We start from the raw sequence: 25,008 nt of genomic DNA on the forward strand, positions 1-25,008 counted from the left end.
GAATGGCCCTCGAGCGTGCTGCGACACGTCCCTGTCGCTGCCTCCCACAGCCGTACTGTGCCGTCACCAGATGCCGACGCGACTAGCTGCCCGTCTGGCGAGAAGGCCACCGCGCTGATCCACGAGGAATGGCCCTCGAGCGTGCTGCGACACGCGTCCCAGTCTGCTTCTTTCATAGATAGCATCTTGGCCTTTTCTGGCACTTGGTCTACAAAGCTTTGTCGTATCACGCTCCTCTCTGGTGCGAACACTAGCGCCGAGCAATAGATCTGCAACGGCGCATCCGCGAGCACAGACTGAAACCGCAGCACGAACCGCTTAGCGTCGTGAAGAAAGCCCAAAACTAGCTTCCCCGATGGCTGCGTTGTACGTTAGCAGGGTAGTAGGACGGTGTCCTGTAGAGATCTTACGCTGGCAAGTGCCTGGAGGCTGTCAAGCAAGTCAACGCATCTGCTCGATTCTCTTATAAGGCTCATGGCCTCGAGCCAATGAAGAAGGTGCTTCTGCAGAAAGAGGTGCGTCGCGTCTCCGCCAACGATACCTTGCCCACTTTGCTTGAGATGATCGACCCAGTAACTACATGCATACTGTAGGTCAGGGGATAAACTGCTAGTGATTCTCTCCTCATTAATCTCGCTCCTTAGTGTCCCGGGTCCTGGAAGGCTGCACAAGTCTTGGTGTAGGCCGCTTGGTCCAGACATAAGCTCAAGGCAGCAAGAGACGAGCTTCTTGTGCGTGCTTTTCTCGTCCACCCAGAAAAGGCTCTTTCCTTGTTTCTGGGGGTCGACGAGGAACTCCCGAAAAGACAAGTGCAGTAGCCTAATAGGAATGTCCTCCCTATTAGGAACACTAAGAACGGAGTGCAAGGCGTCCAGCCGACGTTCGACTTGCTTCTGTGGAACTTGAAGAAGGCGCGCAAGAGAGCTGACAGGAAGTGGGCTCGCTAAGATGACTATGCTACCTACGAGTCCACGGAAGGAGTGCAGCCAGTCTTCTCTATCTCTTTCTTCCTGCTCGACAAGCAATTGATCCAGGACGGGAAGGTAGGTTCGGTCGAGCTGTGAAAAAGCCGCCTTTGGATACTGCAAGACCTTGTCCAAGTACTCTTCAGGGTCGCCTCCTTTTGTGCCAACATATCGACATACGGTAGCAGCATAGATAAATAGTGGCACTGCTAGCTCAACCAAGGCCATAATCTGTTGTGGCGCCGGCCAGTCTGAGACCAACTTGCGTTCTTTTCGTATCACACCGAGCTCATGCTCTAGGAACAGACGGATGTCGTGTTCAATCGTGCACCTTGGTACTTCGTGGAGGACGAGGTCTTGGTATGTGCCGTTCGACATCTCCTTGAAGCCTAGGCGGATGTGGAGCTCTGGTCGGCTAGTCACCAAAATCCGCAGCGGCACCGGGCGAGCGTCTTTCGTCTGAGCGAGCAGCTGGAGGATCGCCCGAATATCTGCTTCTCGCTCACATTCGTCCAGCGCGTCGATCACAATAACACGCGCGAAGGCCCGCGAACAAGACTGCTTTATTCCTAAGAGTGGTTGCAGGATCAGCTTCTTGAACTGGTCTTTCAGGGCCTTGTGTGAAATAGTCGAGTCCTCGTTAAGCGTCTTCCTGATGCCAGGTAGCATGCCTGGCTCGCAGGCGACTAGATCAGTGGCGATGGTGGTAAAGAACCGTGAGGCGTTACCACGCTCGCCCTCACCCTTCTTGAAGAAGAAGCTTGCTCCAAGCTGCCCTCGACTGGCGAACGACTGAGCGACCGTCCGCGCTATCGTGGACTTTCCCGTGCCCGCCATGCCGCTCAGCCAGAATATGGACTTGCCATCTTTGTTGTTCGCCCATGCTGTGATCTCGTCTAGCAGCTCGGTGCGGGTATCTGGTAGGCATCGTGCGTTGTGCTCTTCGTTGTGGGAATTAAAGGAGGCGCCTATCGCGACAGGCAGTTTGGCCAGATCCAGCTTCTGGTCTATGTTGAACACAACGACTCTGTATAATCAGTGAGAAGCTGGATCTGCGCACGACAGATCTTGGTACAGAAGCTTACGTCTGATCGACCTGCAGTGCCAAGCTAAAGGTCTGCTCATATCTTTCCAAGTCTAAAACGATCTTGTCCACCTGCTTACTCGTGAGCGGCCATTTGAGCGCACGGAAGCCGAACCGGCTCATAGTCTTGCGAGTTTTTCCTGGATCCAACTTTGCGTCTAGGCTCTTCAGCTCTTTCAAACATTGTTCGAGCGAGCTAAACAGGTCCTGAGTGGTAGAGAGCCGCGTCTTGTCCTGGCTGTCGAGGAGCTGCTTGATCTTCTCCAAGATGTGGGTCATGTCGCTAACCCTTCGCCGCACACGCTCAATATCATCCTTCGCGTCCTTGACAGCCACGGAGTACTGGTAGCAGAGCGATGCGATCTTGGCGGATATGTCTATTACCGCGATGACGCTTGCTGCGCCCGAAAGGCCGTCCATGATGCGAGGTCTGCAACGGAGACGAAGCAGACTGATCGATCGCGCTTTGCGTCGTTATAGACTGACGTAGCAGCGACGCCGTTATCAGGCTGAGTGTGGTGCTGCGATCCATTGTCAGCTGCACAAGGCTGAGAAGGCTAGCACAGCTAAGCGCTGCTGCATTGCAGGCGGTGCGGGGCTAGGAACACTTCGGAAGCACGTTTTGCCGAAGCCCGCTTGTCTATCCGCGGTGTGCGTGATTGAGAAATGAGCCGGACACCATGCGAATGTCATCCCATCCGATCGCGTGCAATTGTTCGAGCATATTCGTAATTCGTCAGACAAGGTACAATATCATGGCACCGTTCGAAGCCGCACTGTGCAAGATGGTGTTTGCCAGCGGTCCGCTGCACTGATTGCCCAGCTCATTCGGATAGTTCGGGTTGCTTCCCCACCCTTTCACTGCTATTTCCTTCTACTATACGAAGGAGCTAGTTTTTAAAGACGGAACAACCTCGGCCCATGCACGCATTCACACCTGCCCATAGTAACGCCATACAAAATAGTGATTAGCTACACACAACGCAGTTGAAATCTATTGAAATTTGAGGCTATCGTGATGCTTGCTTTTCTCTATATCCAGCTCAAATTTGGTGTTGATCTGAGGTCTGTGCATCACCCATGGAAGTTGTTCTTTCCATGATGACGGATAATCCTCCTCACCACATTTGGAACCCCCATAACCCACTTGTTTATTACTTCTTGTGGCAGACGCTCCCACTCAGCTCGCCAGTGTATCTCGCACTCTTTTTCTGTTGTTGACGGCTTGAAATCGTGTGTGATGTTGCGCCTGATCCAAGGCCAAGCATGCTCCTCTGCATTAACGTCAGGACTGTGACCCGGCCACCACATTTTATCAATCTCTTCTACTCGTAAATAGTCATTAGGGATAGCTGCAATGTGATCCGGCGCACCGTCTTCAAGTAAATAGCACCATACTCCTTGCTTTTTGAGCTCTTGCATCCAAGGCACGATTGTTTTAAGTGCCTCCTCGCGGTGTCAATAGCCATCCACCCCACCTCGCGCGCGAGTATTCCGTTTGTAATCATGCTGAGAAGGTACATACTGCAGCTTCCGAGTGCGCAATCGTCCATTGTAGTCGCTCTCATTAAGCTGCTGAAGTGCCGCACGAGCTGTGAGCTGTGTGGAGTTCCAGTTCTCCTTCCTCCACTTGTTCTCAGCATGCAACTTCTTCTCAGCCTTGTGCTTCTGAGCGTCTGTTTCTTCGTGATAAATGACGCAAGGGCCTTTGTGATCATATCTGAAAGCTCCATAGAACTGTAGGGCAGTGTACTTTGCAGAGCGATCCTTCTTAACACCTTCATCATAGCGCTCATTGTCTTTGCACCACACCCTCTGCATGCCTCGCTGCTCACCCACTCGAGCTGGAGTTTCATCAGTAAAAACAACATTGCGAAAGTCAAAACCGAGGCCATCGCCATACTCATATCTATCAGGGTTGTGCACAAGAGCCCATTTGTAGCGTTCTTGCTCTTGCTCAGGTGTTAGATGCGGCTTCCAGCCAGGCCTCCGTTGAGCATAACCAGCATTGTACATGACGTTTTGATGAAGTGTTACACTGATTTTTGGCAGCCCTTGGTTCTCAAAGTCGCCATCTGCAATGGCTTGCCAGCTCTCTTTTTCCCGAGTGTTCTGTGTTGATGTGGTGATCTTGATGATGAGATCTTGTTGCTCTTGACTAAGCTTTGGTTTATGGCCCCTGTTGCTTGGAAAGTCATAGCACTGCGGGTCGGTGATGCAAGTACTTAATTCCAGCGCTCTTTCTTTTACTTTGGCGACTGTACGGCTTATAGTTGACTTGCTGGCGTGGTGTTGTGGGAAGAAAGTAGTGATGAGATCGAAGGAGGCATCACCAGCAATGCACGCACCGGCGTCAACTCAACGCGTGCAGTCTTGGGTGGTTTCTTGTGCACTCCATTGTACTTTCTGGGCTTACGACGACCATTTTTGGCTTCAAAAGTAGGCATTGTATAGGTATGTGGTGGTGTTCTATGGGGTTGTTTACTACAGGTGCTGCACGCGTTCTGAAGTTGCCGCAGGGGGCTGTGCGTTCCGTCTTCAAGAACCAGCTTCTTCGTATAGTCTCGATCGATCCCCACCATAGCTCACAAGTTAATCAACCCAATCATCTCAACCCTTCCACAGATGGTCGTGTTCCTCACGAAGACAATCCGCAAGTGCAGTGGCCGACTTTCCTAGTCGCGAGCGGCGCAGGGCTTGCACAACAGCACACCGTACCGCGAATCGAAGACGAACACGCGGATTATGTCACTAACAATTTCTGCCGGCATGGAATGGCTACAAGTGCGCTCGATGAGGTGCAGGACGTCGTGAAAAAGAGATGCTGAGGCATGTAGCGTGCTCGCGAATTGTGTCGCTCTTCTAAGCCTGGCCTCCTTCCCAGCGTTACATGTAAAGTCCTCGCCAAAGGCCGCTCAGCAGCCAAGGCGTGCAAATTGATCTGCCGAATGGACTCGGCGTACCATTGCTTCGTGCCTCAGCCTTGTTATTCCTCGAACGACGAAAGTGACGGCAGGCGGAAGCGAAATTGTCGCAACAGAGCTTTTAGCCGGCAATTGAGGAGCAAGAGCTGCGTCGCGATACTCTGTGCAGCTATGAAGTCCTAACGTCGAGTTGTCCTTGCAGAGGGCGATGCAGGAACTTCCACAATGAGAGGTGCGGTCTGGAGGAGCGACGAGGCGCCGCCCCACGACAGTGAAGCACCCTATGGTATGTGCAACAGCTGCCTCTTCCACAAAATTTGTCCCAAACTATCGACCTCAAGGCTTTCTCCGCGTCTGCCACCTGTCATTGACCACATAATCCCCAACAATACGCTAGGCAAACGCACAAGGCTGAAGCATGAAGGACCCTAGGTATGATTGTGGTCAACTGCCATTCGTCTCGTGAAATTATCTTGGCCCCCATGGAGTCGCCGGGGCCGAGGTGTGGCTGTGACTGGACAAGCATGTCTGATTGCAACTTCTGTGCAGCTAGCTGCGCGTCGCATCAGGCACACAGCCCCTCCTTGTTCAGCCTGCCCTCACAGTAGGCGCTAAATGCGGCTCTGTCCGCGTTGTACCCCTATATATCACAATGGAGAAGGCCGCCTCGATCCGCTTACACGAACACCTTAGCCGTAGCTCGAACCTCTGTTCAGCGGATTTTGAACATCGTCACTGTCTTGATGGCTTCCTCACCAGCACATTCGACCCTCTGGGTTCCATTCTGTCTACGCCACCGCGTTCTTATCTCTTTCGCATTGTTGTTTGCTGGTCTTGCTGTGGTCCTCGGGATCATGTATCGTATGTTCAACTCAGATCATGGTCTGGCAGCTCCAAATACTGCAATCCGCTACTTATGGACATATGTACCTTCGTCGGTCTTCATCCTCGTCGCTGGATGCTGGACGCTCGTTGAATCGAACTTGAAGCTTCTAGCTCCCTGGCGAGCAATGGCTAGAGGACCTTGCCGGGCATCGAAAAGCATATTGCTTGACTACATCACTGAGATACGGATCACCTCTCTCTATTCCAGTATTCGTAATTGTGACTGGGATGTGTCTCTTGGAGTTCTGGGAACACTGTGTCTCAACGTAATCATAGTCTTCTCGACCGGGCTGTTCAGGGTGGAGCCTATGTCAATCACTCGGTCAAATTACAGAGTTCCTCTCACGACATCATTCAATGCATCGGGTGTCATCGCGCAATCCGGAAACGGGTTCGCGACAGCTTACGCCATCAGTCAGTACGCACTGGATTTACCATACGGTACAGCCAAAACTTTCGCCTATCAGTCGGTAAACACTACGGAAGTTCCATCCGGGGCAACCTTAAGTTTCGAGGTGGATGCCTTCTATCCCGAGACGACTTGCGAAGCAGGCGTTGCGAACTGGACGTTTGGAGTAGTCTACGACCAGACTACTGGAGTTAGCGGCTCTGCTGGAGCGAAGATGTGGGCGACTACGTCAAGCTGCGAGTTAGAGTACACGCGATCGTTCACTAACGACACTGAGAATCTCACATATCTCTTGGATCTTGGTCTAGCAAACTGCACGGGAGCAAGAAACCCTTTGAGATACGAGCCACGCTTTGCTGTGTTTGCCGGCAGCATGTTGGTTGCAGATCTGAACATGAGTCCAGCAGAGCGAAATTTTACAAACAGCACCCTTGAGCTCATCGAACCCGAAATACCATCATACTTCAGCCCCCGGCCATCAAGGATGTCACAGAGCTCGGCGGCATCTGTATTCTGCTCTATAACACCGAGATTGTCCAAGGCGTTGCTCACAGTTAGTCAAGGTCAGATCGCCTCCAAGCTGCTATCCGACGACACAGCGAGACCGCCCACTAATGGCACACATGAGAGACAACTACAAACTGCCATCATTCAAGCCTTGTATATTGATTCGATGTACATGACCGGCAAGAACACAGATCACCCATATACGGGTCCGGACATGAGTGTGTACAAGTATGGAAGCTTGTTCACTGCTTTCTTCCAACTGTTGAACGACACAAATCCTCAAGCGTCGATTGAAACGCTGGTAGATCCAGTGTTTCTAACAAATGCCGTCAGTCAGACTCTTGAGTTTATTTCATCGCAAATGGCAGCGAACTACCTCTTTGCCATGGACAATAGCGAAACAGTTGGCCTCTTGCAATCTAATCAAGAGCGGTTGACAATGCCGCGTCTCGCATTCGGCATCGTCGTTGGATTGCTAGCAACGATGGTCTTAGTGTCCCTGGCACTCTGTGTACAGTCAAAGGCGGTAGTACCGAAGGATCCCACTACTATCGCAGGACTAGCGACAATTATATCCGAAAGCTCAAATTTCGTTGAAGAGCTTGCACCTGTCGCGCATTCGGCAAAAGCCACCATACAAAAATGCAAGCACATTGGCAACTTCGAAACATCAACGACAGACGTAAATGGCAGAAGGAAGTTTGCGATACGGGCGAATCAGGCAGATCACACTCATATGTGTTGCCAGAACCAAGAAAAGCCATGCGAGATAAATATCGACTGGTGGAAGCCATGGTCAACCTCCACGACCTGTCAGATCACTGTAGTCGCGCTGCCCCTAACTCTGATCGGTGTCCTTGAATATCTCTATCGGCGTTCTGTCCGCCTGGATGGTGTTCTTGAGGTTCCAAAGAATCAATACGTACAGTATGCCTGGGTCTATATACCTGTCGCCGGTATCTTCGCCCTAAAGTCTATCTTCGAGCTTATCAGCTCGACAAACCGAATAGTGCAGCCTTACGCAACTATGCATCGCTCACCTAGCGCGGCCCAAAAGTCAATACATCTCGATCTGGTGCACAGAATTACTCTATCAGCATTGCTTCAAAGTTTCAGGTGGAGGCTGTTTGGCACGGCTGCTGCTATCCTTGCCACATTTCTCGGAGCCGGCCTTCCCATCGCTACGAGTGGGCTCTTTGTAGCTCGCACACCGACAGCCCGCACTCAAGTCGACTTCCGACAGGCCAGTCGTTTCGATCCTGACTTGGCCCTGGCTTCTCGTAACACAAATGAAGACTATCTTCCCACGCCAGCTTTTGTGCTTTTCAACAACCTGTCATATCCGCAGTGGACTTATGGCAAGTACGCACTGCCTCGTGTAGAGCGACAAAGTGATAATCAGCCGACTTTATCTCCAGGAAGCGGCAACGCCAGCATGCGTGCGGAGCTTCCCGCGGTCTTCGGCGTCGCGAACTGTTCCGTGGTACCATTGGAGCACATCACCTTCTCCACAGGGCCCCCAGCAACCTTTACTCAAGCACCAGGTAGCTTGACTGTCGATGTTCGACCTGTGGGTGGCTGCAAGCCAATGTCTTATAGAGAAGACATCTTTACAGAAGACTTCTACGTCGCCAATTGGTATTCAGCCTGGGATGTCTTCCGCATGAACTATACAGATGATGTGCCCAAGACAGACCTTTCTCAGAATAAAAACGCATCTTCATACCACAGCGAGTATATCATACCTATTCATTGCCCATTGTCGGCGATATTACTTGTAAAGGGGAAGTTCTTGGTATCGGCCGACAACACCAGCTCTGTTGAGATCGAAGACTATAAGTTTTTGCACTGCACACCACACGTGGATCAGGAAGTTGTTGAGGTTAACTTCACCCTTCCAGACTTCAACATTCCAGCCTCAACCGCCCCAGCTCCAAAAATTGGTACTCGGACCTTCTTTTCGGCAGCAGAGCTCCTCAACACTGGTTTCTGGGCGAACTATCTGCCAGTACAACGCACTCTCGTTCTGGATCCCCTAATTCCCAACATGCAAGTGGACCCCTTCTTCCGGGCTATATTCGGTGGTCGAGGCGGTATAAGAGCGTCTGAGGTGGTTAAGGACATTCCGGAAATGACTGAGAAACTGCTGGAGCGTGTCGACGAAGTCTATGGCATCATTATTGCTCAGATATACGGAACGAAGCGGCGATTTGACGCAAGTGCAGAGACCTCCCCGAGCGTTCACCCTGCAACGATTGTGTCATCTGGGAAGTCTCGTATACAACAAGACAAGATCTCAACACGCATCTTGCAAGGACTGCTGGGTGCCATGGTGCTGTGTGCGATCGTTTCGATGATATTCACGAAAGGCAAGAAGATCCTTCCGCAGAACCCCTGCAGTATTGCAGCAGTAGCTGCTTATCTCGCAAAGTCAAGTTTACTTTCAAAGGAAAACATTCCTGATGGATCTGAGTTCATGAATGCCAAAGCCTTGCGCAAGCACGAAATACTGCAAGGTGGCTTTTACAGTTTCGGCTGGTGGGGCAAAGGTAAAGCAAGACGGTATGGCATTGACATAGGTAAAGCAGAAGGCAGAGACTAAAAGGACAATCCCAGCCGTTGTCGCTTCCTACATCAGCATTGATCTCCTACGGAAGCAACGTCTCAATGAGTATAGCTATGATTGTAAGTTCTTCATTAGATTGCATTATATCATGTATACTCTGTTGTTCCACGGTGGAGTGTAACTTGGATACCCATCTTCTGGAGTTATGACAATTCTTGGAAGCGCAGTGATGTCGTCGTGACTACTGCAGTGATGTCTGTTCTGCTGATACGCGTTGCCTAGTACCTGTAGCAATTCGACTTGCTCATCTACATTCGCTTTTCCTACAGTTTCTGCGACTTCGGCCCGGGAAGACATGGCCTGGAAGCCCCTGATATGCGGTGAATGTGTCCGTCGAGACTGCAAAGTTGGAATACCAGCTCGATCAAGCGATGACCAGAACGATGTCTGGAAAAATTGGCCCTTACTGAGGAAGAGTGGTCGGAGAGGGTTCCTTGAGGCCTTCTGCCGCTCTTCTGTAGACACACGGCTGCGTTCAATGTCTTGTACAGTCTCTGCTTGCGACTTCATCTGGCTTGATGTCGTTATGTCCGTGGTAACTCTATACGTGCTCTTCTTAGGATCGGAGAACGAGGGCATGAGGAACAAGGAATGTCCTTATCGTAGTCGGTTGACGCTCGGGATCTAACCCTGAGCTCGGCCAGATGTGCTTCGGCTTCGTTATTGACTCGTGAGGAACGTATGTTATCGGGAGGGCAGAACCATCGTCAAGAGTTGTCGCACAGCTGAGAAGGATGCGCACACGATACCGGTTGCTAGTTCAGCACCTGTGCAGATGGCTACGTCTGTATAGTCCCAGGTTGGGTCGAGGGAGATCTTGAAGCCTGCAAGCGATTGGAGCTGAATAATGGTTGAGATATGGCCACTGAAGACTCGTCTGCTATTTCTCATGCCATGTAGTGGGAGAAAGTGGGATAGGGTAACTTACAAAGCTCCGACCGCAAACATGAACGCCACGGCGATCTTGCGCTACCTCTTTATCTGCAACTTGAAGAGACTGGGCACGGGCATGATCAAAAAGATTCAGCACTGTAAGACGGCATTTGCACTGTTTGCAAATCTGATAGAGCCTACGTTGAGACACTTGCCCTTGACGTCGCGATCCCAAAACAATTGTGTGGAGTGCATGCAAAGATTCTTCAGAACTGTATGATGAAAGTAGGGAGAACAATGTAGCCAAGCACGACCCAGCAGACGATGCGAAACCGACAATTGCTGAAGACTTGCAGATAGGAGGCTATCAAAGACACCTTTACAGGACCGATTGTGATGACGTAGAGGTTCCAACAAACGTAGACTGGTAGGAATCAAATGGAGCTATAATGCGGGCCGGGTAGAAGAGCTTACAGAGTTTATTGCGGACTACAATTTTCCAGGCTCGAGATCCCACAAATGTTTGCCAAAGTTGTCTTGTGTCACTATCTTCAAGTCAGCTTCAATCTTCAAAATAGTACGATGACTCACTCTTGTAGGCAGAGGTATGTGGCAGTCGCGAGAAACAAACATGCAAGAATACACCAATCATCTGCTCTTACGCGCTTTGTGAGCATCCTCGCAGCAAATCGTAGAGCAGCACATAGACAATCGGTTGCGTACACTGTTGTCAAGGACGCGAATAGCATGCTGTTGGAAGGTGGTTTCCACGGGTGCCTATTACCCAATTGGGCTAGTCTGTTTACCTACTTAGCTGCGTCCCTTGACGTCTGATAACCACAATAACACATACACCCAACTTTACTTTCAATACATGCTAGTCTTCGATTCACGAGGCAGGCTGCATAGTTCTGCCTGAACCTTTGCAGTGCCTAGAGAGTCAGCCATGGTATAGCTGGCAAGAATGCATGCTACTGTGCTGTAAGTAAGGGCCTTGCTGTAACACCTACGACCGTATCCGCCCCAATACCAATGTGGTTCCTGCAGATCTCAGCACACCGCTCCTCGTCTATTGCAAACTACCTCCTTGTCACCTAGACAAGGGTACTTCTGATTCCCCTCCAAAAGGGATACTTAATGACTCCAATACTGTAGTTTAAATAGAGTAGTTTTTCTGTATCCTTTTGTACAAGACCTATAGGTGTAGGAATAACATCCTAGTGTTCTCAACATCTCAGCACTCCCATATGCCTCGTAACGGACTCACACTTACTTCGGAGCCCTTTTCTACCTACCTGCGTTGTCACACTTGCTGTTGCACTGGCACTCAGCGTCCAAGAGGCCACATGCAACAGCAGAGACAGTGTTACGATCAAGGAGCAACTCGCACAACAACACTGAACGAACAGGACTACGCAACAATACTGTTGTGGTTTGTGCCTTAGGCAAAGCTTGTAGACACTATTCAATTGGTTCTTGGGGATGAGCGGAGGTACAGGGAGTCTGTAGGGGTTTGACAGTCACCTAAGCAAGGCTCAGGTGGTCAGGGGTAGACTATCTGGGCAAGGTGGTATTAGCCTTCATAATAGTCAAGGTAATAGCCGTCTAGCTGGAGGCCGTGACAACTGGGGGCAATGAGTAGTACAGAGTATACTGTCTGGCTCGAGAGCGAGTGAGATTCCAACAACAAAGTTGATTGACGAGGTTGAACATGATGCCATAAGGGCAGCGTGTCTACTTGCTATATAATTTAGCAGAGGATTGCTCAGATTGCTCGGTACTGAGTATACTGATTGTACCAAGCATACTGCTTGTGCCAAGTATACTGCTTGTGCCAAGTATACTGCTTGTGCCAAGTATACTGATTGCTTGTGCCAAGTATCGCCGATGTGACCTCACTGCTTGGGTCGCTTGAGTTGCTCAACTGAGAGTGATGATCATACTGAGTATCGCCGACGCGGCCCACTGCTCGGGTCAATTAATACTACAGTTCCTTGGCTCCTCTTGTATCGTACGTAGTCCTGTTTGTTCAGTGTTGTTGCGGGTTGCCCTTTGATCGTAACAGCCCATTGCCCACTCTTCCCTTTCATTTCACTACCTTTTTCTCCACCATAGTCTCCTTTTTGCTTGCTGAACCCTTGCTTGGGTTAAGGGATCCACTTGGGTTGGGGACTTACTTGGGTTGGGGGACTTACTTGGTTCAGTGGGCTCTGCTTTGGTTAGGGAATTCACCATGGCTTGTTCTGGGCTATAGGACTCTTTCTGGGCGTTTTTTTTACACTTCTAGTCAACACAGTAGCCACACAGCAATTCTGAAGAGCGCAAAATATGCACAAACTGGTGTTGAACCTTGCTGCAGAGTGGCATTGAAATCAGACATATGCTTCTGGTCCTTGTGATTTGTACCATGCATAGATCATATAGGGTCAATCTGGGGGTCCTGTACAGATCATTTAATTCAGGTTAGGGGCTCAATGAAATTGTAATAACTGTCAGGATTTAACCGCCGCATCCCCGTGCCAATTGAGGCATGCATCTTGCAGAGACGTACTCGCTCATTAGGCGATGGCGGCAGACGGTTTCCGTTGCAGTGACTTGATGTAGAATAGGACTGGTGGACTGAAGGGAGCCGGTTCAATGTTGCGTCTCCTGTTCTATGCCTTCCCCGCCATTGCCGCCAAAGCGCGAAGGTTCAGGCATGCACTATTTCCGATACCACATCCTGGTAACCTTTGTTTTCCTCATTTTCTTCTGTAACTGAAACACTCCATATAACAGGGCCTCCGCCGTTGGTGGGCAGCCGGGTACATATATATCGACCGGTACGATGCGGTCAACACCTCGGACCACCGAATAGCTGTAGTGATAGTATCCGCCACTGTTCGCACAGCTACCCATGCTGATAACCCACTTTGGATCCGGCATCTGGTCATAGCACATCCGCAGAGCTGGAGCCATTTTGTTGGTGAGCGTGCCTGCTACGATCATAACATCTGCTTGTCGAGGGGATGCGCGAAAGATGATGCCAAGGCGGTCTTGATCATATCGAGGCATTGAGACGTGCATCATTTCTATGCTGCAGCAGGCGAGTCCGAAGCTCAAAGGCCAAAGGGAGGATTGCCGTGCCCAATTGAGGATAGAGTCGAGTGATGTTCTGCAATATGAGGGCACTGGTCAGCGAGCTTCTTACGTAGAAGGCATTAGGAGAGTATTTGGATCTTTACAAAGCATATTCTACGACACCTGAGGGTCGTCTTTCTTTCGATAGAGACGTTGTTGACGTTCGCTCGGTTGAGATATGACGAGAGACTGTTGCTGCCTGCATGAGCCATGGTGATTGAGTACACGGCGCAGAGAGGCTTCGAGAGACGCGGAGGGATGGTCTACATCGTACGTGTGACGGTCGCGATATGGACGCTTAAAGATGTCAGTAAACCCGGAAGCTGGTACCAATATCAGACCGACCTTGACAGACACCCGAGCGAAGCATGTCGAGCAGGAGAAGCGAATTCAGAGATGTCAGAAGAGACGACAAATGCGAGAGAGGACAATATACTGGACCTCTTTTAGATTTGCTAGCCAAGTCTGTACAAGCAACGCCCGGCAGCCAATAAAGTACGAAGTATCCATGCGTGGGTTTTCTCCGGGTGGGACTAATGTATGGTGGGTTTACTCCGTTCGGCTCTTTGAGGTGGGTTTTCTCCGACCCGCAACCCTTGTATTCCGCGGCGATGAGCTTTCACTCAAAAACATGCAATACTACACAGGAATTTGAGATATTTCTTGCGCAGCTAACCTTTCTGTATATGTGTCAACCAAGCTCTGCCAACCATCGCCTAACCTGCGTCATGTCGTTGACTCCGAATCGTGAAATCAGCTTTGACGCATCTGACTTCAAAACCTTCTGTGCGAGTAGCCAAATCTCTTCCGCGTGGACCATGAATCCAACCTCCTTCGATGAGGCTCGAGTAGTCTGGGAGTGATCCCACATCTCCTTCCAGCGGGCAAGTGCACGCTCGAAGAGAACAGACTGAGATGTCTCAAGCAATTGTGTCTTCGCTGTGAAGATCATGGCTTGTAGGGCTATCAATACATGTTAGCTGAGACGGCCTTGCTGCAGGCCAGAATACCCTACCTCCTATCGTTAGAAACAAGGGAAAAGCGGTCAACCTCGAGAATTCTTGGCGCATTGAGTTGTTTGCCATGAGTCTCTGGACAACATCGACCAGACTCAGTCGCGGAGCCAATTGGACGCTTGACAGTCTGTCTCTACACGTCTCAGCGTTGTCTGCGCCGAACGCAGACTCATCCGAGGGCAAACAAGCTTGCATCTCCAGGATAGGCATGCGTGGCAATGTAGCGTAAAGTGTGGAAATGTGGCAGTCGAGCAGATACACGTAGTATATAACTCTGGAAAATGGCTTAGCGGTCAAGGTCGGCCATCCCGTGATTGACTCACCGATTGCAGGATTCACAAGTGACGTAATTCGTCCACTCAAAATGGGTTGCGGCATCAGTGATCTGAGAGTAAGATCCTCCCTTGCTGTCATATTTGAGCAAGCGCGTAATTGACATCAGATCAAAAAATCTTTGTGAGCGAAAACGGCGTCGTTGGTCAGCGTTCGGGAAAGCAAAACTGATCGAGACCAACATTGTGGCTGCCTGCAGAAGGGACAAAACCCCCGGGGAAGATGCAGTAACATATTTGCTGTCAGGACCTTGAAGGGTCTTGAAAAGATCGCTTTCGAAAATACATCTTTCAGTCAGCTCAACGATGTCAAGTACCATGAAGTACGTATCTCGAGGATAAGACCAGACAGCACCAACGACAAAGATCGAGAGCAGAAGTGGTAGCTCCGCGCTCACGATCTCGAAAGACGACTTGTGGACTATCGGCACATGTCTGTATGCATACTGGAAGAAGCTCTCCACACACAGCTCCAGGTTGGTGGGTGTTAGTAGGATTGCGATCATGTCGTGAGACGACGAAGCTCTTCCATCTTCTTCGAGATAGGCGATCAGATCGGAGGTGCGACGCCGGAGGGCATCATCGTGAGCATCGGAAGTTAGTGCGCTTTGTGGCAGGAGGTCTAATAGACTCAAAGAACCTTGTGGGACATCCAGTTGGAGCATGTCTGCCGCAAAGAACGGCGTAAACATCGGAAAAGGATGGAGAGAGTCATCCCAAGCATTAACTTCATCTTGCAAGAGTGCCCTGTCGGAATGGCCTCTCAGTGTTTCCAGAGCCTGGACGAAGTCTTTTGGGTTGCCAGCGTCGGCAGCCGTGTAGCTGAGTAGGAATGGAACGCGACTAGCAGTACTCGTGGAGGCAATTGTGTGGCCGTTCATTTGGGTCTTCCGTGTAGTGTTCGAGCTGTTGGCAGTATCCTCTATGGGTGTCGCAGGGCCTAATTCCAGGCGACTGTACGAACACTGGACTCCAGCTTTGACGCACGTACCACATGGATCAGCTTTGTTGCATGACACCTTGGCACTCGCACATCTATTGCAAGCTTTTCGAGGCTGGCCACGGCTCTGCTGTTTGGTTACAGGTCGGCCTTGACGCCTTGGACATCTTTCCGAATGGCGTCGCGCAATGTCCCTATAACCATTTCAGCATGATAACGAATATCTTGAAGGTCAACAGACTGTCGCAAATAGCTCTTTGAACAGAATGAGCACCTGAATTGACGATCGGGTTGATCTGAAGGGAACGATCAGCTATCAGGTCATCGCGAGACGCGTGAGAGTCATCGGCGTACGTGCGACAGCGTGCCGAGCGAGATGACTTGCTGTAGTATATGACTTATCGCAGGTGGAACACTGATAAGTCATGGATTTGGTGAAGATGCGGAAGCTGACGTCGTGACGCGTTTTGTGGAAGGGACGTTCGGCACTAACTTGAGCAATACTAGCGTGGCGCTAATCTATGGGTGGGGCACCAAGGTCTTCTTGTATCTTTGCGACCCCCACAAGTCGATATTCAAAAGAATCCCAATTTATATCGGGATCTGTTCACATCAACTATGTACCTCGGCTCAGTACACGACCGCTCTTCCCCACAAAGGCGCTTGCCTAACACCTTCTCGCAAGCCAGATGACTTCGTGCCTTTGAGCCAGAGCTGGGTGCAGATATGCTACCAGGACCTCCTGCTTTGTATATGGTGGCACCGGATGGTTGAAGCCTGGGGTCAGCGAGTCGGAGATCTGATCGACAGGCATTGTGTGAGACGAGAAGATTCGTTGCAATAGTGACCGCTTTGGAGGGGGTATTGGAAGGAGATGTAAGCATACTGAACCCTGCATGCGCGTTATGTCAGGCTGCCCGGTCGCTGATACCAGAAACAAGAGCTTCATCGGATGTCCCATTGCCAGCCCTTGCTTCACTTCAATCCTGGTCCGCAACATTTCGGTCTGTCACTTCTCCAGCTTCTACATCTTACTGATTGAAGTTTGCAGAGTGAGAAGAAAGATTCGCATGCTTCAACTTGCGACATGGAAGACAATTGTTGCAAAAATAGGATAACTTGCATGACCGTCGGTCCGGCAGACACGACACTGTTGCCAACATTCAGATCAAAAAGGCCTAAAAGGCAAAGCTCGCCAAAATAGACACCGACCATAAGTTGCTCCAGAGTACGCGCATATAATCCACCCTTGGTATCGATATGAGTGTTGTGGACATAGCATATTGTACCGGTATGAGAGTATTACTCATTGCTACCCTGTTGTCACAGTCTTTGACTAGACGCCTATCAACCCCCTGTTTTCAAGAACCGTATTCATCCTTGAAAATATTGAATAATGCTTACGGACTTTGACGAAAATACTACTTCAGCAGTAGCTAACCATGTTTGCTTTAACTTAGGTGATAGGAGTAAGGGTTGAGGGGAGAAGAAAAAGAAGGTAAGTAGGTCTCTTTTGTTGCGCGCAGAGGGAAAGAAAGTGAGCGCCCTTCTGTTATAGCTGGGCTTCCTCTAGAAAGAGATCAGGCTGCTTAGAGGGGGCGTAGGGAAAGCAGGCGCTAGTAGCTGATCTGTTTTGGCTAAACCAAACCGACCCCCTATCTCAGCTGGGACGATTTCTTTGAGCAAACGGGATGGACCCCCCATGTTGGCAGTGCACATGGCAGAATTAGGGAAAATCAGGCAGGCAGGTTATGGTAATGAACTGTCAGAACATTCTCATTGATATTTGAGGGCAAAGCGCTTGCACAGGCATTGCTCAGGCAGGAGGCGAGGAGGCTCCAACGCATCCTGAACAGGAGATAATGTGGTTCCAAATGTAGTCGTTCGTACCAGGTGCTACAGTAAACGCAGGCACATGTGAATGGCAGTCCGAGACTCTTCTGGCCGTTTATATAGTCTCCGCTCTTTAGAAGTTCCTGCGCTCATGCTCCATGTTGATGTCTACGAGCTCCGTCTCTACATTGCATGGTTCGGTCTTGGTCACAACTGTGATACCATAGAGCCGACACCTTAAAGTAAAGAGAGTAAAGATCGATGTGTAAAAGAGGCACTGGTCGTATAACCTCTTGGTAAAGGCACGAAATGGGGAAGGGAGCCAGGTCTCGGGGTAATGATGTGGGGAAATGATCCATCATTCGGAGGAAACGCCGTGCTTTTGTGAGGTCACGATGTACTTGCAACATATGAGATCCTCGTGTTCTGGAGAACATGTTTTTGCGGGGTTGTTAAGCCGATGTCAGTCGTCTTGGCACTCCGATGGGGGCGCGGCACGGCGCGGGCGTGAATTTCTCCATGGGGCGTGCCGGTCGCATCACCAAGCCACAAAGTCCACCGCCAGCCCGCCGGACAGCCCACCGGAGTTGGCATGTAGGAACCTTACGACGGGTCAACGTTCTCTAGTCACCAGATTGTGGAGTTTCCCCAGATTCTTGACACATAGAGTAGTGGGCGTGAGCGCAGACGAACCATTGAAATTCGCGACTGGAGCGCTCGGTCCTGCGTCTGTGGGCGTTATCGTCTCCTGGTATTTGATATTGCGGTTCGGTCGTCGTCCCTTGTACGTGTGGACGTGCTTGGCGCTCAGCATCCTGCTTTTGATCATTGGTATCATTGCCACTGTTTCAGAATCTTCTGGCGCCAGCTTCGCGCAGGCTGGCATGGTGTTGGCATGGGAGGTCATCTTCTACTCGACTATTGGCCCTGTCTGCTATGCCATCATCAATGAGATCCCTGCTGTCAGCGTTCGCTCGAAGTCCATTTGTTCGGCACGTATTGGGTATCACCTCAGCCAGATCTTCAACATGACGTCGATTCCATTCATGCTCAATCCAACCGAAGGCAATTGGAAAGGTAAGATTGGGTACTTTGCGTAAGTCACAAGTCTTGTTCTTGACCATGAATACTGACTATCGCCCAGGCTGGACTCGCTTTTCTCACCTTCCTGTGGTCCTACTTCGGATTGCCAGAGACAAAAGATCGCTCTTTTGCTGAGATTGAACACCTGTTCGTGAACAAGGTCAAGACCCGGCAGTTCACCCAAACTAAGGTGGACACCTTCGAGGAGGTTGTCGAGCGTCGCCTCAAACCCAATCCGACGATGTGGAGAAGTGAGTACTTCGAGTGCCTGCCTGACATAGTATCAGGCTTGGAGAAAGGCTTTCACATCCTACAAAGGCACCCTACAAAGATACTCCATATGTCTCGGAGGCTGTACAAAGCGATCCGCACGTTTTTCAGCAATATATGATCACATCCGAAGAAATTCTCATCTTTTCATGACGTCCTAGCTGTTGCAAAATTCTTCTTGGCTGGTAATTGTCGTTTGAAGGCTTGGCTTTAGCACTGACATGCAGAAGAGCTTCTGGGCCAATAAGCTCGACGTAACTCACTGATCTGTAAAGCTGGACGACGGGGCATTTGCTTTTCAAAGCCAGAAGATAGGAGGTATGGAAAGACATGTTGACGTAACGCAGTTTTAATCTCCTGCAGTGAGTTGGTCATAACAATGCTAGCGCGTGTGTGCTTTTGACCTATATATTGATGGGGTTCGACGAAGGTTCATTAGCGTGCGGCACGAGGAGGCTGTGGCAACGGGCGCTTGGGGCAAGCGCGAACTTGGTTTTTCCGCGCCCGGCAGCGACCTCACCTGCAGTTGTCGGTCTCGCCTTTCCGCATCACGACTGCGATCACGACATCATCCGCCAAACCATCATCTGTCAGATAGAAGTGAATGATTTATTCAATACGCGACCTGCCAATAAGCGCTCATGTCGACTCGAGCTCGAAAAGGCGTGCACATACCACCTCTGGCAATGTCACCATCAATGCGCCCGCAGATCCATCCCAATGCGTCTCTGCGCTGAACGTTCTTGGGTATAGCAGCGTGGCTTTGACGTTTTCTTGTCCCGAAAGATGACGGATAGGCAGTTTGCACGTCGTCTCGCCACCTCTTCTCCACACTGACAGGAAGGTCTTCTTTCCACATATCAACCCTGTCGATAGCCAGTTATCGTGCCATCTTGGTAGCCCCAATGACCAGAAAGGCAGGCCAGTCTTTAACTCTTGGCGCATGCTCTTGTACACCTTCATACCATCCGCGATGAGTGCAAACTGGCTCTTAGAGAGCTTGTCCAGTCGCCCGCTTAAATGTATCCTCCCGAGCAGACTGTTCACAACTGTGAAAGCATTGATCTCGTCGGTCCACTCTTTCTGCGGATAGGCCCAGGTGGCGCTCTGCTCTGGAGTGACCGCTGTGAAGACTGCTGCTGAAATAGCACCATACATCACCGGATCTTCCTGGTCGCTGGTTGACTGGAGCGGATGTACGGCCAGCATAGCATAATCCATTCGCTGAGCACCACTGGAGCAGTTCTCAATGACTAACCCTGGATACTTGTCGAGAAGATTTGTCACCCATGCGAGGTATGCTCGATTGTGGTCAAGCTGTCCTGCACCAGCACTGCCTGTATTCACCTCTGTACCTTGGATGATCTCGATGTTGTAGTCGAACTTGAAGTAGCCGACGCCACAACTATTCACAAGTCGATCTACTACCTGGTCGAGATGCTTTCTGACCGCTTCGTGGCGGAAGTCCAGCTGAAACCGGTCTCTCTCCACCACCCGTTCCCCCTTCTGTTGAAAGAAGGCTTCTGAAGGCAAACGGTTCGCAACCTCGGATTTCACCCCTATGGATTCTGGTTCCACCCAAAGTCCAGGCGTCAAGCCAGCGGACTTGAGCTCACGTAGCAGAGCATCGAAACCGGACGGAAAGCGCTTGGGCGAAGGCTCCCATGCGCCGATGTCATCCCACCAGTTACTGTCGTTCGAGTACCAGCCAGCATCGATGACAAAGTATTCTGCACCAGCTCTCACAGCAGGGTCGATCAGTGCTTTGATCTTGGTCTCGTCTGGATCGCCCATGAGACAGTTCATATAGTCGTTGAAGATCAAGGGTAGCTCGACATTGTCCAAATGAGGCCTTCTGATCCGTCTTCTATAGGCTGTCATAGCCTGGAAAGCTGCATCCAGACCATCAGACACATGGCATATGGCTGCAGGTACCGAGGTGAAAAATTCGCCCGGTTGAAGTTCCTGCATCCAGTGGTGATCATTGTTATTTGGACCACCGATGGCGACGTAAATCTGCTCACCCCAATCTCCAATCTCCCATTTCCAGGAGCCGTTGTTCTCGACCTGCCACAGCCATGTCTCCGAGTTTGTCTTACTGCTCAACGCTCCCATGGGTAGGTATGTTCCAGTCGAAAAGCTGCCGAGATTCGAGCATCCAAAAGTAGCAAAAGACGCCGGACAAGGTTGTGGAAGACAGTGATCCACACCAACGTCAGGCAACGTGTGCTCTCTCCATTGAGCTTCGCGGAACCAACTGTTGTTGGGTGTCAAGAGTTTGTAATCGTGCCACCACTGCTCTGAGCTTCTGGTCAGACCACCTATGACCAGTGATGGCAGAGACGTGATTGAGACAGCGTTTTCAGACTCATTGCGGATTGTTACGCTGGCTTGCAAGACTGGAACATGGTCGAAGATGGTAAAGAGAGACGTAACGACCATTTTCGATTCGTCGTCTTTGGTTACAATCTCGAGATAATTTGTCTCTGCTTCTTGCCACTTGTGGTGCGATATGTACTTCAACCTCCTGCTCATATACGTCGATACGAAGGCCTTGGCTGTTTTGGACCCGTTGTGGTTACCTTCGCCCACCAACCGAAGCTGATGAATTGGTAAATGTGCGATATCTTCCTTTCGAGTTGTCGCAACAGATTTCGATGGTTCGACTGCGTCGATGTTGACAGTTCCATCTTTAGCAATGATGAAGGCCACAGTCAAAGCTTTGGTTTCCCATAAGATCGACCGAGCCATCTTGTTTCCTTATTCTTCGGTGGTTGAAGTTGCGGGTGAGAAGATCTAGCGGGTCAATGGGGTAGTCCTTCGAGACACAAAAGCCAATGGTTAAGGCGTTGTTCGACGTGGAGGGATTCCGGTGGAGAAGCCGAAGGCTGCCAGCAAGGTTTCGTAATGGTGGGGTCCTTAAGGCTGGGCGCCATGAGGTACGACTCCGGTGGGGTTGTTTCCCCGCATGCACGACATGCAACTGGATGACCCCGGTGAGCTTTTAGCGAAAGGGCAGGGGTTTATGGAGCCACAAATCGAGGAAGTAGACGACACGACAACGCATCATCTAGCCCCGTGGTTATGAATCAGCCTTGTCAGACACAATCTACGGAACAATCTACCCTACGTCAACAATACTAAGCATTCGATTTGAATGTTCAGTTGGGCAGTATCACAGTACAAAATCAACATGTTGAGTAAGTTCTGCTCAAGCAATTTACGTGCCGACAATACGGGAGCATAGGCTGACGATGTACTAAGCGGAATATTTGCATGGTCTACAGGAACTGCCGACCGAGCAAAAGAAGTAGAACTCGGCAGTTGCAGGCACTGCAACGGTGTACTTAGACCAACAAACCAGTCCACCACAGTATCTGGCGTCAGGATAGATATACGGCATTCCAGACACACTTGGTCAGATTCCGGATAACTTCTGCACTGATGTCAGTTTCCGTTGCGGATGTGGTGGAGGCTCACAATTACCTTATACACGGGGCTGGTACCGCAGCAAAGCCGACTATGAAGCTAGATTCAATCGGCGCTCAGCAACTATCGAACCACTCGCAAATATGGTGGCACTTTTGTCCTGCTCCCATATGCATTGTGAGGAGCGAATGGTGGGCAGCCGCCGGACGCGCCGCATCCAGGAGACAACGATGATTGGACCTCGTGGGATGAAATGATGGCTCTATGGGTCACAAATGCAGCAAGGCACAACATGTTGGAGGGCCTCGTGTTTGACTTCTGGAACGATCCGGATCTCAAGTTCTTCTGGAATCGCCCGCGATCGCAATGGTTGTAACTCTGGAGCAGGACGTATTTCTTGTTGAGGTATGGGCTTGATCGCATGTGCGAAGACGGCAATGTGAGCTGACTTCATCAGGAGGGAACTTCCAACTGTCCGTATTAGTGACCCATGTTTTAGTCACGTTCCTGATTCCGGTGATGAGCGGTGGGCCGACTTCCTGACGCTCGTCAAGCAGGACAGTAGCATTCCTGACGAGTGGCCCTGGCACATGGAGCAAGGGCACAGGGCCTCGACTACCTCAATCGTCACGTTCAGTGGGATTCTAAAGCAACAAGGCATCCCTGAGAGCGGCGTGGTCAACATCAATGAGTACGCTACTTGGTCGGAATAGGTTCCATCCGGAGCAGTGTAGTTCATATCGCAACTGAAAAGAGAGAATGCCATCGGTTTGAGAGGTAATTAGGCCATGGCTAATACGTTACATGATCTGCTCGCAGGTCTTGTCTCTAAGCCGGGCGCAGGGACTGCGCAGTACTCTGACACCTCTGCAGGGTATTATCCGACGGCCGAGTATCATGTCTATAGATACTATGCATCTGAGATGCATGGTCAAAGACTGAGCACGAAACCAATTGAGAAGATATATGGGAAGGTCTATGGTGTGTTTGGATCTCATAGGTTGCGAATATTGTCCGCGGGAGGCGGGTGAAGGATTCCCCAATTGCCGGCACGTGATAGGTAGCTTATATCGAGCTTCTGCTCACCTGCAATACAGCATCATAACCACCCAGTCTTGACAGGCTATGAGCCCTCACCCTTAACCAGCTACGCTGATCTCAGCTATTTTACTCTCTTTTGCTTTACTCTTCTTCTGCGCACGCGCAGCTACAATCCTTCTGCCCTTGCAGCTACTTTCACTGCAACCGCGCAGCTCATCCACCGCAAATTTTCAGCTACCCCGCCTTAGTGAGCACCCGCACACAGCCAATATGGCCACCGAGTACAAGATCGCGTCTCTTAAGAACAATCCTGGCTATGCCAATTGGCTTATTGACATCCGTGCCATCCTTCGTCGCAACGGTCTCTGGCGTTACACTCAGTCTGACGGTACTTCTGACGTTGCTGCTGAGCTTGTCGAGCAGCTTGTGAACCCCGTACGGACTGGGCTTCGGCTGTAATGGTGAGATCGTCCGTTTGGTGGATACAGCGTACGAGCAAATTCCGCAAAATCTCATCGATGCCACATCACCTGGGTACAAGGAGCACATGAAGGTTCTATCCAGATTGCTGTTCGAGAAGGTATACCCACCTTGGCGACGCTTTCTGTGCGACCGCTTGCTTTGTGGCCATCAGCTAAACTGCGTCCGAGGGAGGTGTACGTGGGGACCACGGTGAGCTCGCAAGAAGAATAGTGGGAGTCCAACCGGACTGAGCAAGCTGTCAGGATGCGTGTGTTCGATGATATGAGAAAGAAGAAAGCTGCGTTGCTCGCGAAGAATTTATAAAAAGATGATTCACACTAGATGTAAGCATAATATAACGTCCAACTGATCAGGTTCGAAAATATACTTCACTCGCTAAATCCCGCCGCTGCATAGATACCCACTCTATATGTGGCTCTATCTCCGGTGACGGGCACAAGCGCCGTTCTACCCTTCCGACATACAGCAGCCCTTCAGGCTATCAGAATCTGGTGCAGCGCCCCATACAGAGCCAGGATAGTCCGGTCGAGTGGCTGTGTAGAGGACGGAGTTGGCGCAGGCGTTGGCTTAAACTGGCTTTGTGTAGCGCTCAAATACCTGATCAAGCCACGTCAGGCCAAGGTCGTTATTTGTCCATCCATTGGGTGATGTAGTGAAGTGCACCGAGTGTTGTGATGCATCAATTGCTGTAATCCAGCTTGATTGTACGGCTCTTCCAGCTGCTGGGTATATGATGCCTGGAGGAAGAGCAGATCCATCGCTGCAGATGCATGCTAAGATTGTTACCCACTCGCGATTGCCATCATGGAGTGACTGCCTGAACTGCTTCTGGCCATACAATGCTCTTGCAAAGATTCTCTTGCTCCTGCCTGTGCATCCAATAAGAAAGCCTTTCTTGTCCATATTGTATGTGTGCGCAGGTTCCAGCTCATACTGTTGCATTTTGGAATGCAGAAGCTCAAAGTATTTGCTGTACTTATAACCAGAATTAGCCTTGTGGCGGCTAGTCTCCATAGGCGTTGTCCACAATGAGATGAGTTGGTCTTTGTTTTGGTTGAGGAAGCGTATAACCCAGGAATCGTTGGGCTCTTTTTTGAGTATAGGGATTGCAAAATTCTTAATCATTTGCCTTGTAGGCATAAGGTGTTGCTCTGTGAGGCTCTCAATGTAAGCAACAAGTTCTGCTTC

General features: G+C 50.5%; 11 protein-coding genes across 11 annotated transcripts in view; 3 read left to right on the top strand and 8 right to left on the bottom strand.

The window, feature by feature from the left end:
* BU25DRAFT_368079 (vegetative incompatibility protein HET-E-1) overlaps positions 1-2,589 on the bottom strand; it is a 4,395-nt gene extending 1,806 nt beyond the window's left edge. The window contains exons 1-3 of the mRNA XM_033703884.1: positions 2,051-2,589; positions 411-1,992; positions 9-359 (exon numbers count right to left, since the gene is read on the bottom strand). Coding sequence (XP_033561434.1) covers positions 9-359; positions 411-1,992; positions 2,051-2,469 — 2,352 coding nt within the window. The 5' untranslated portion in view covers positions 2,470-2,589. The remainder of the gene's footprint in view (positions 1-8; positions 360-410; positions 1,993-2,050) is intronic.
* An 812-nt stretch (positions 2,590-3,401) lies between these two features.
* On the bottom strand, positions 3,402-5,038 carry BU25DRAFT_468862 (uncharacterized protein). The gene is made up of 2 exons (XM_033710739.1): positions 4,466-5,038; positions 3,402-4,307 (listed from the first exon to the last, which is right to left on the bottom strand). The coding sequence occupies exons 1-2, from the start codon at positions 4,629-4,631 to the stop codon at positions 3,508-3,510; spliced, it is 966 nt and encodes a 321-aa protein (XP_033561435.1). The 5' UTR covers positions 4,632-5,038; the 3' UTR covers positions 3,402-3,507.
* A 595-nt stretch (positions 5,039-5,633) lies between these two features.
* Positions 5,634-9,446, top strand: BU25DRAFT_410867 (uncharacterized protein). Its single transcript, XM_033706407.1, has one exon. It carries the CDS (start codon positions 5,717-5,719, stop codon positions 9,374-9,376), a length of 3,660 nt encoding a protein of 1,219 aa, XP_033561436.1. The 5' UTR covers positions 5,634-5,716; the 3' UTR covers positions 9,377-9,446.
* A 382-nt stretch (positions 9,447-9,828) lies between these two features.
* Positions 9,829-10,398, bottom strand: BU25DRAFT_60008 (uncharacterized protein). Its single transcript, XM_033711943.1, has one exon. The coding sequence runs from the start codon at positions 10,289-10,291 to the stop codon at positions 10,085-10,087; it is 207 nt and encodes a 68-aa protein (XP_033561437.1). The 5' UTR covers positions 10,292-10,398; the 3' UTR covers positions 9,829-10,084.
* A 2,367-nt stretch (positions 10,399-12,765) lies between these two features.
* Positions 12,766-13,809, bottom strand: BU25DRAFT_468870 (NADH-quinone oxidoreductase). Its single transcript, XM_033710740.1, has 2 exons — positions 13,498-13,809; positions 12,766-13,427 (listed from the first exon to the last, which is right to left on the bottom strand). Exons 1-2 carry the CDS (start codon positions 13,596-13,598, stop codon positions 12,977-12,979), a joined length of 552 nt encoding a protein of 183 aa, XP_033561438.1. The 5' UTR covers positions 13,599-13,809; the 3' UTR covers positions 12,766-12,976.
* A 275-nt stretch (positions 13,810-14,084) lies between these two features.
* BU25DRAFT_458610 (uncharacterized protein) lies at positions 14,085-14,619 on the bottom strand (the record flags this gene model as incomplete). The annotated part of the gene is made up of 2 exons (XM_033710221.1): positions 14,085-14,356; positions 14,409-14,619. 2 exons carry the CDS (start codon positions 14,617-14,619, stop codon positions 14,085-14,087), a joined length of 483 nt encoding a protein of 160 aa, XP_033561439.1.
* Positions 14,519-15,809, bottom strand: BU25DRAFT_60025 (uncharacterized protein). The gene has a single exon (XM_033711944.1). The coding sequence runs from the start codon at positions 15,620-15,622 to the stop codon at positions 14,729-14,731; it is 894 nt and encodes a 297-aa protein (XP_033561440.1). The 5' UTR covers positions 15,623-15,809; the 3' UTR covers positions 14,519-14,728.
* A 417-nt stretch (positions 15,810-16,226) lies between these two features.
* BU25DRAFT_60035 (uncharacterized protein) lies at positions 16,227-16,848 on the bottom strand. Its single transcript, XM_033711945.1, has one exon. The coding sequence runs from the start codon at positions 16,679-16,681 to the stop codon at positions 16,349-16,351; it is 333 nt and encodes a 110-aa protein (XP_033561441.1). The 5' UTR covers positions 16,682-16,848; the 3' UTR covers positions 16,227-16,348.
* A 1,361-nt stretch (positions 16,849-18,209) lies between these two features.
* On the top strand, positions 18,210-18,805 carry BU25DRAFT_323847 (uncharacterized protein; the record flags this gene model as incomplete). Its single annotated transcript, XM_033702266.1, is given in 3 exon segments — positions 18,210-18,610; positions 18,623-18,626; positions 18,659-18,805. Coding segments are annotated over 3 exon segments (552 nt in total), but the record flags the coding sequence as incomplete, so codon positions are not given.
* A 621-nt stretch (positions 18,806-19,426) lies between these two features.
* Positions 19,427-21,693, bottom strand: BU25DRAFT_410869 (glycoside hydrolase family 36 protein). Its single transcript, XM_033706408.1, has one exon. It carries the CDS (start codon positions 21,616-21,618, stop codon positions 19,507-19,509), a length of 2,112 nt encoding a protein of 703 aa, XP_033561443.1. The 5' UTR covers positions 21,619-21,693; the 3' UTR covers positions 19,427-19,506.
* An 895-nt stretch (positions 21,694-22,588) lies between these two features.
* Positions 22,589-23,796, top strand: BU25DRAFT_491334 (glycoside hydrolase family 39 protein; the record flags this gene model as incomplete). The annotated part of the gene is made up of 3 exons (XM_033711559.1): positions 22,589-22,668; positions 22,754-22,987; positions 23,586-23,796. The coding sequence occupies 3 exons, from the start codon at positions 22,589-22,591 to the stop codon at positions 23,794-23,796; spliced, it is 525 nt and encodes a 174-aa protein (XP_033561444.1).
* Between the last annotated feature and the right edge of the window lie 1,212 nt (positions 23,797-25,008).

This window comes from Macroventuria anomochaeta (assembly GCF_010093625.1).
Source record: "Macroventuria anomochaeta strain CBS 525.71 unplaced genomic scaffold BU25scaffold_17, whole genome shotgun sequence".
NCBI lineage: Eukaryota > Fungi > Ascomycota > Dothideomycetes > Pleosporales > Didymellaceae > Macroventuria > Macroventuria anomochaeta.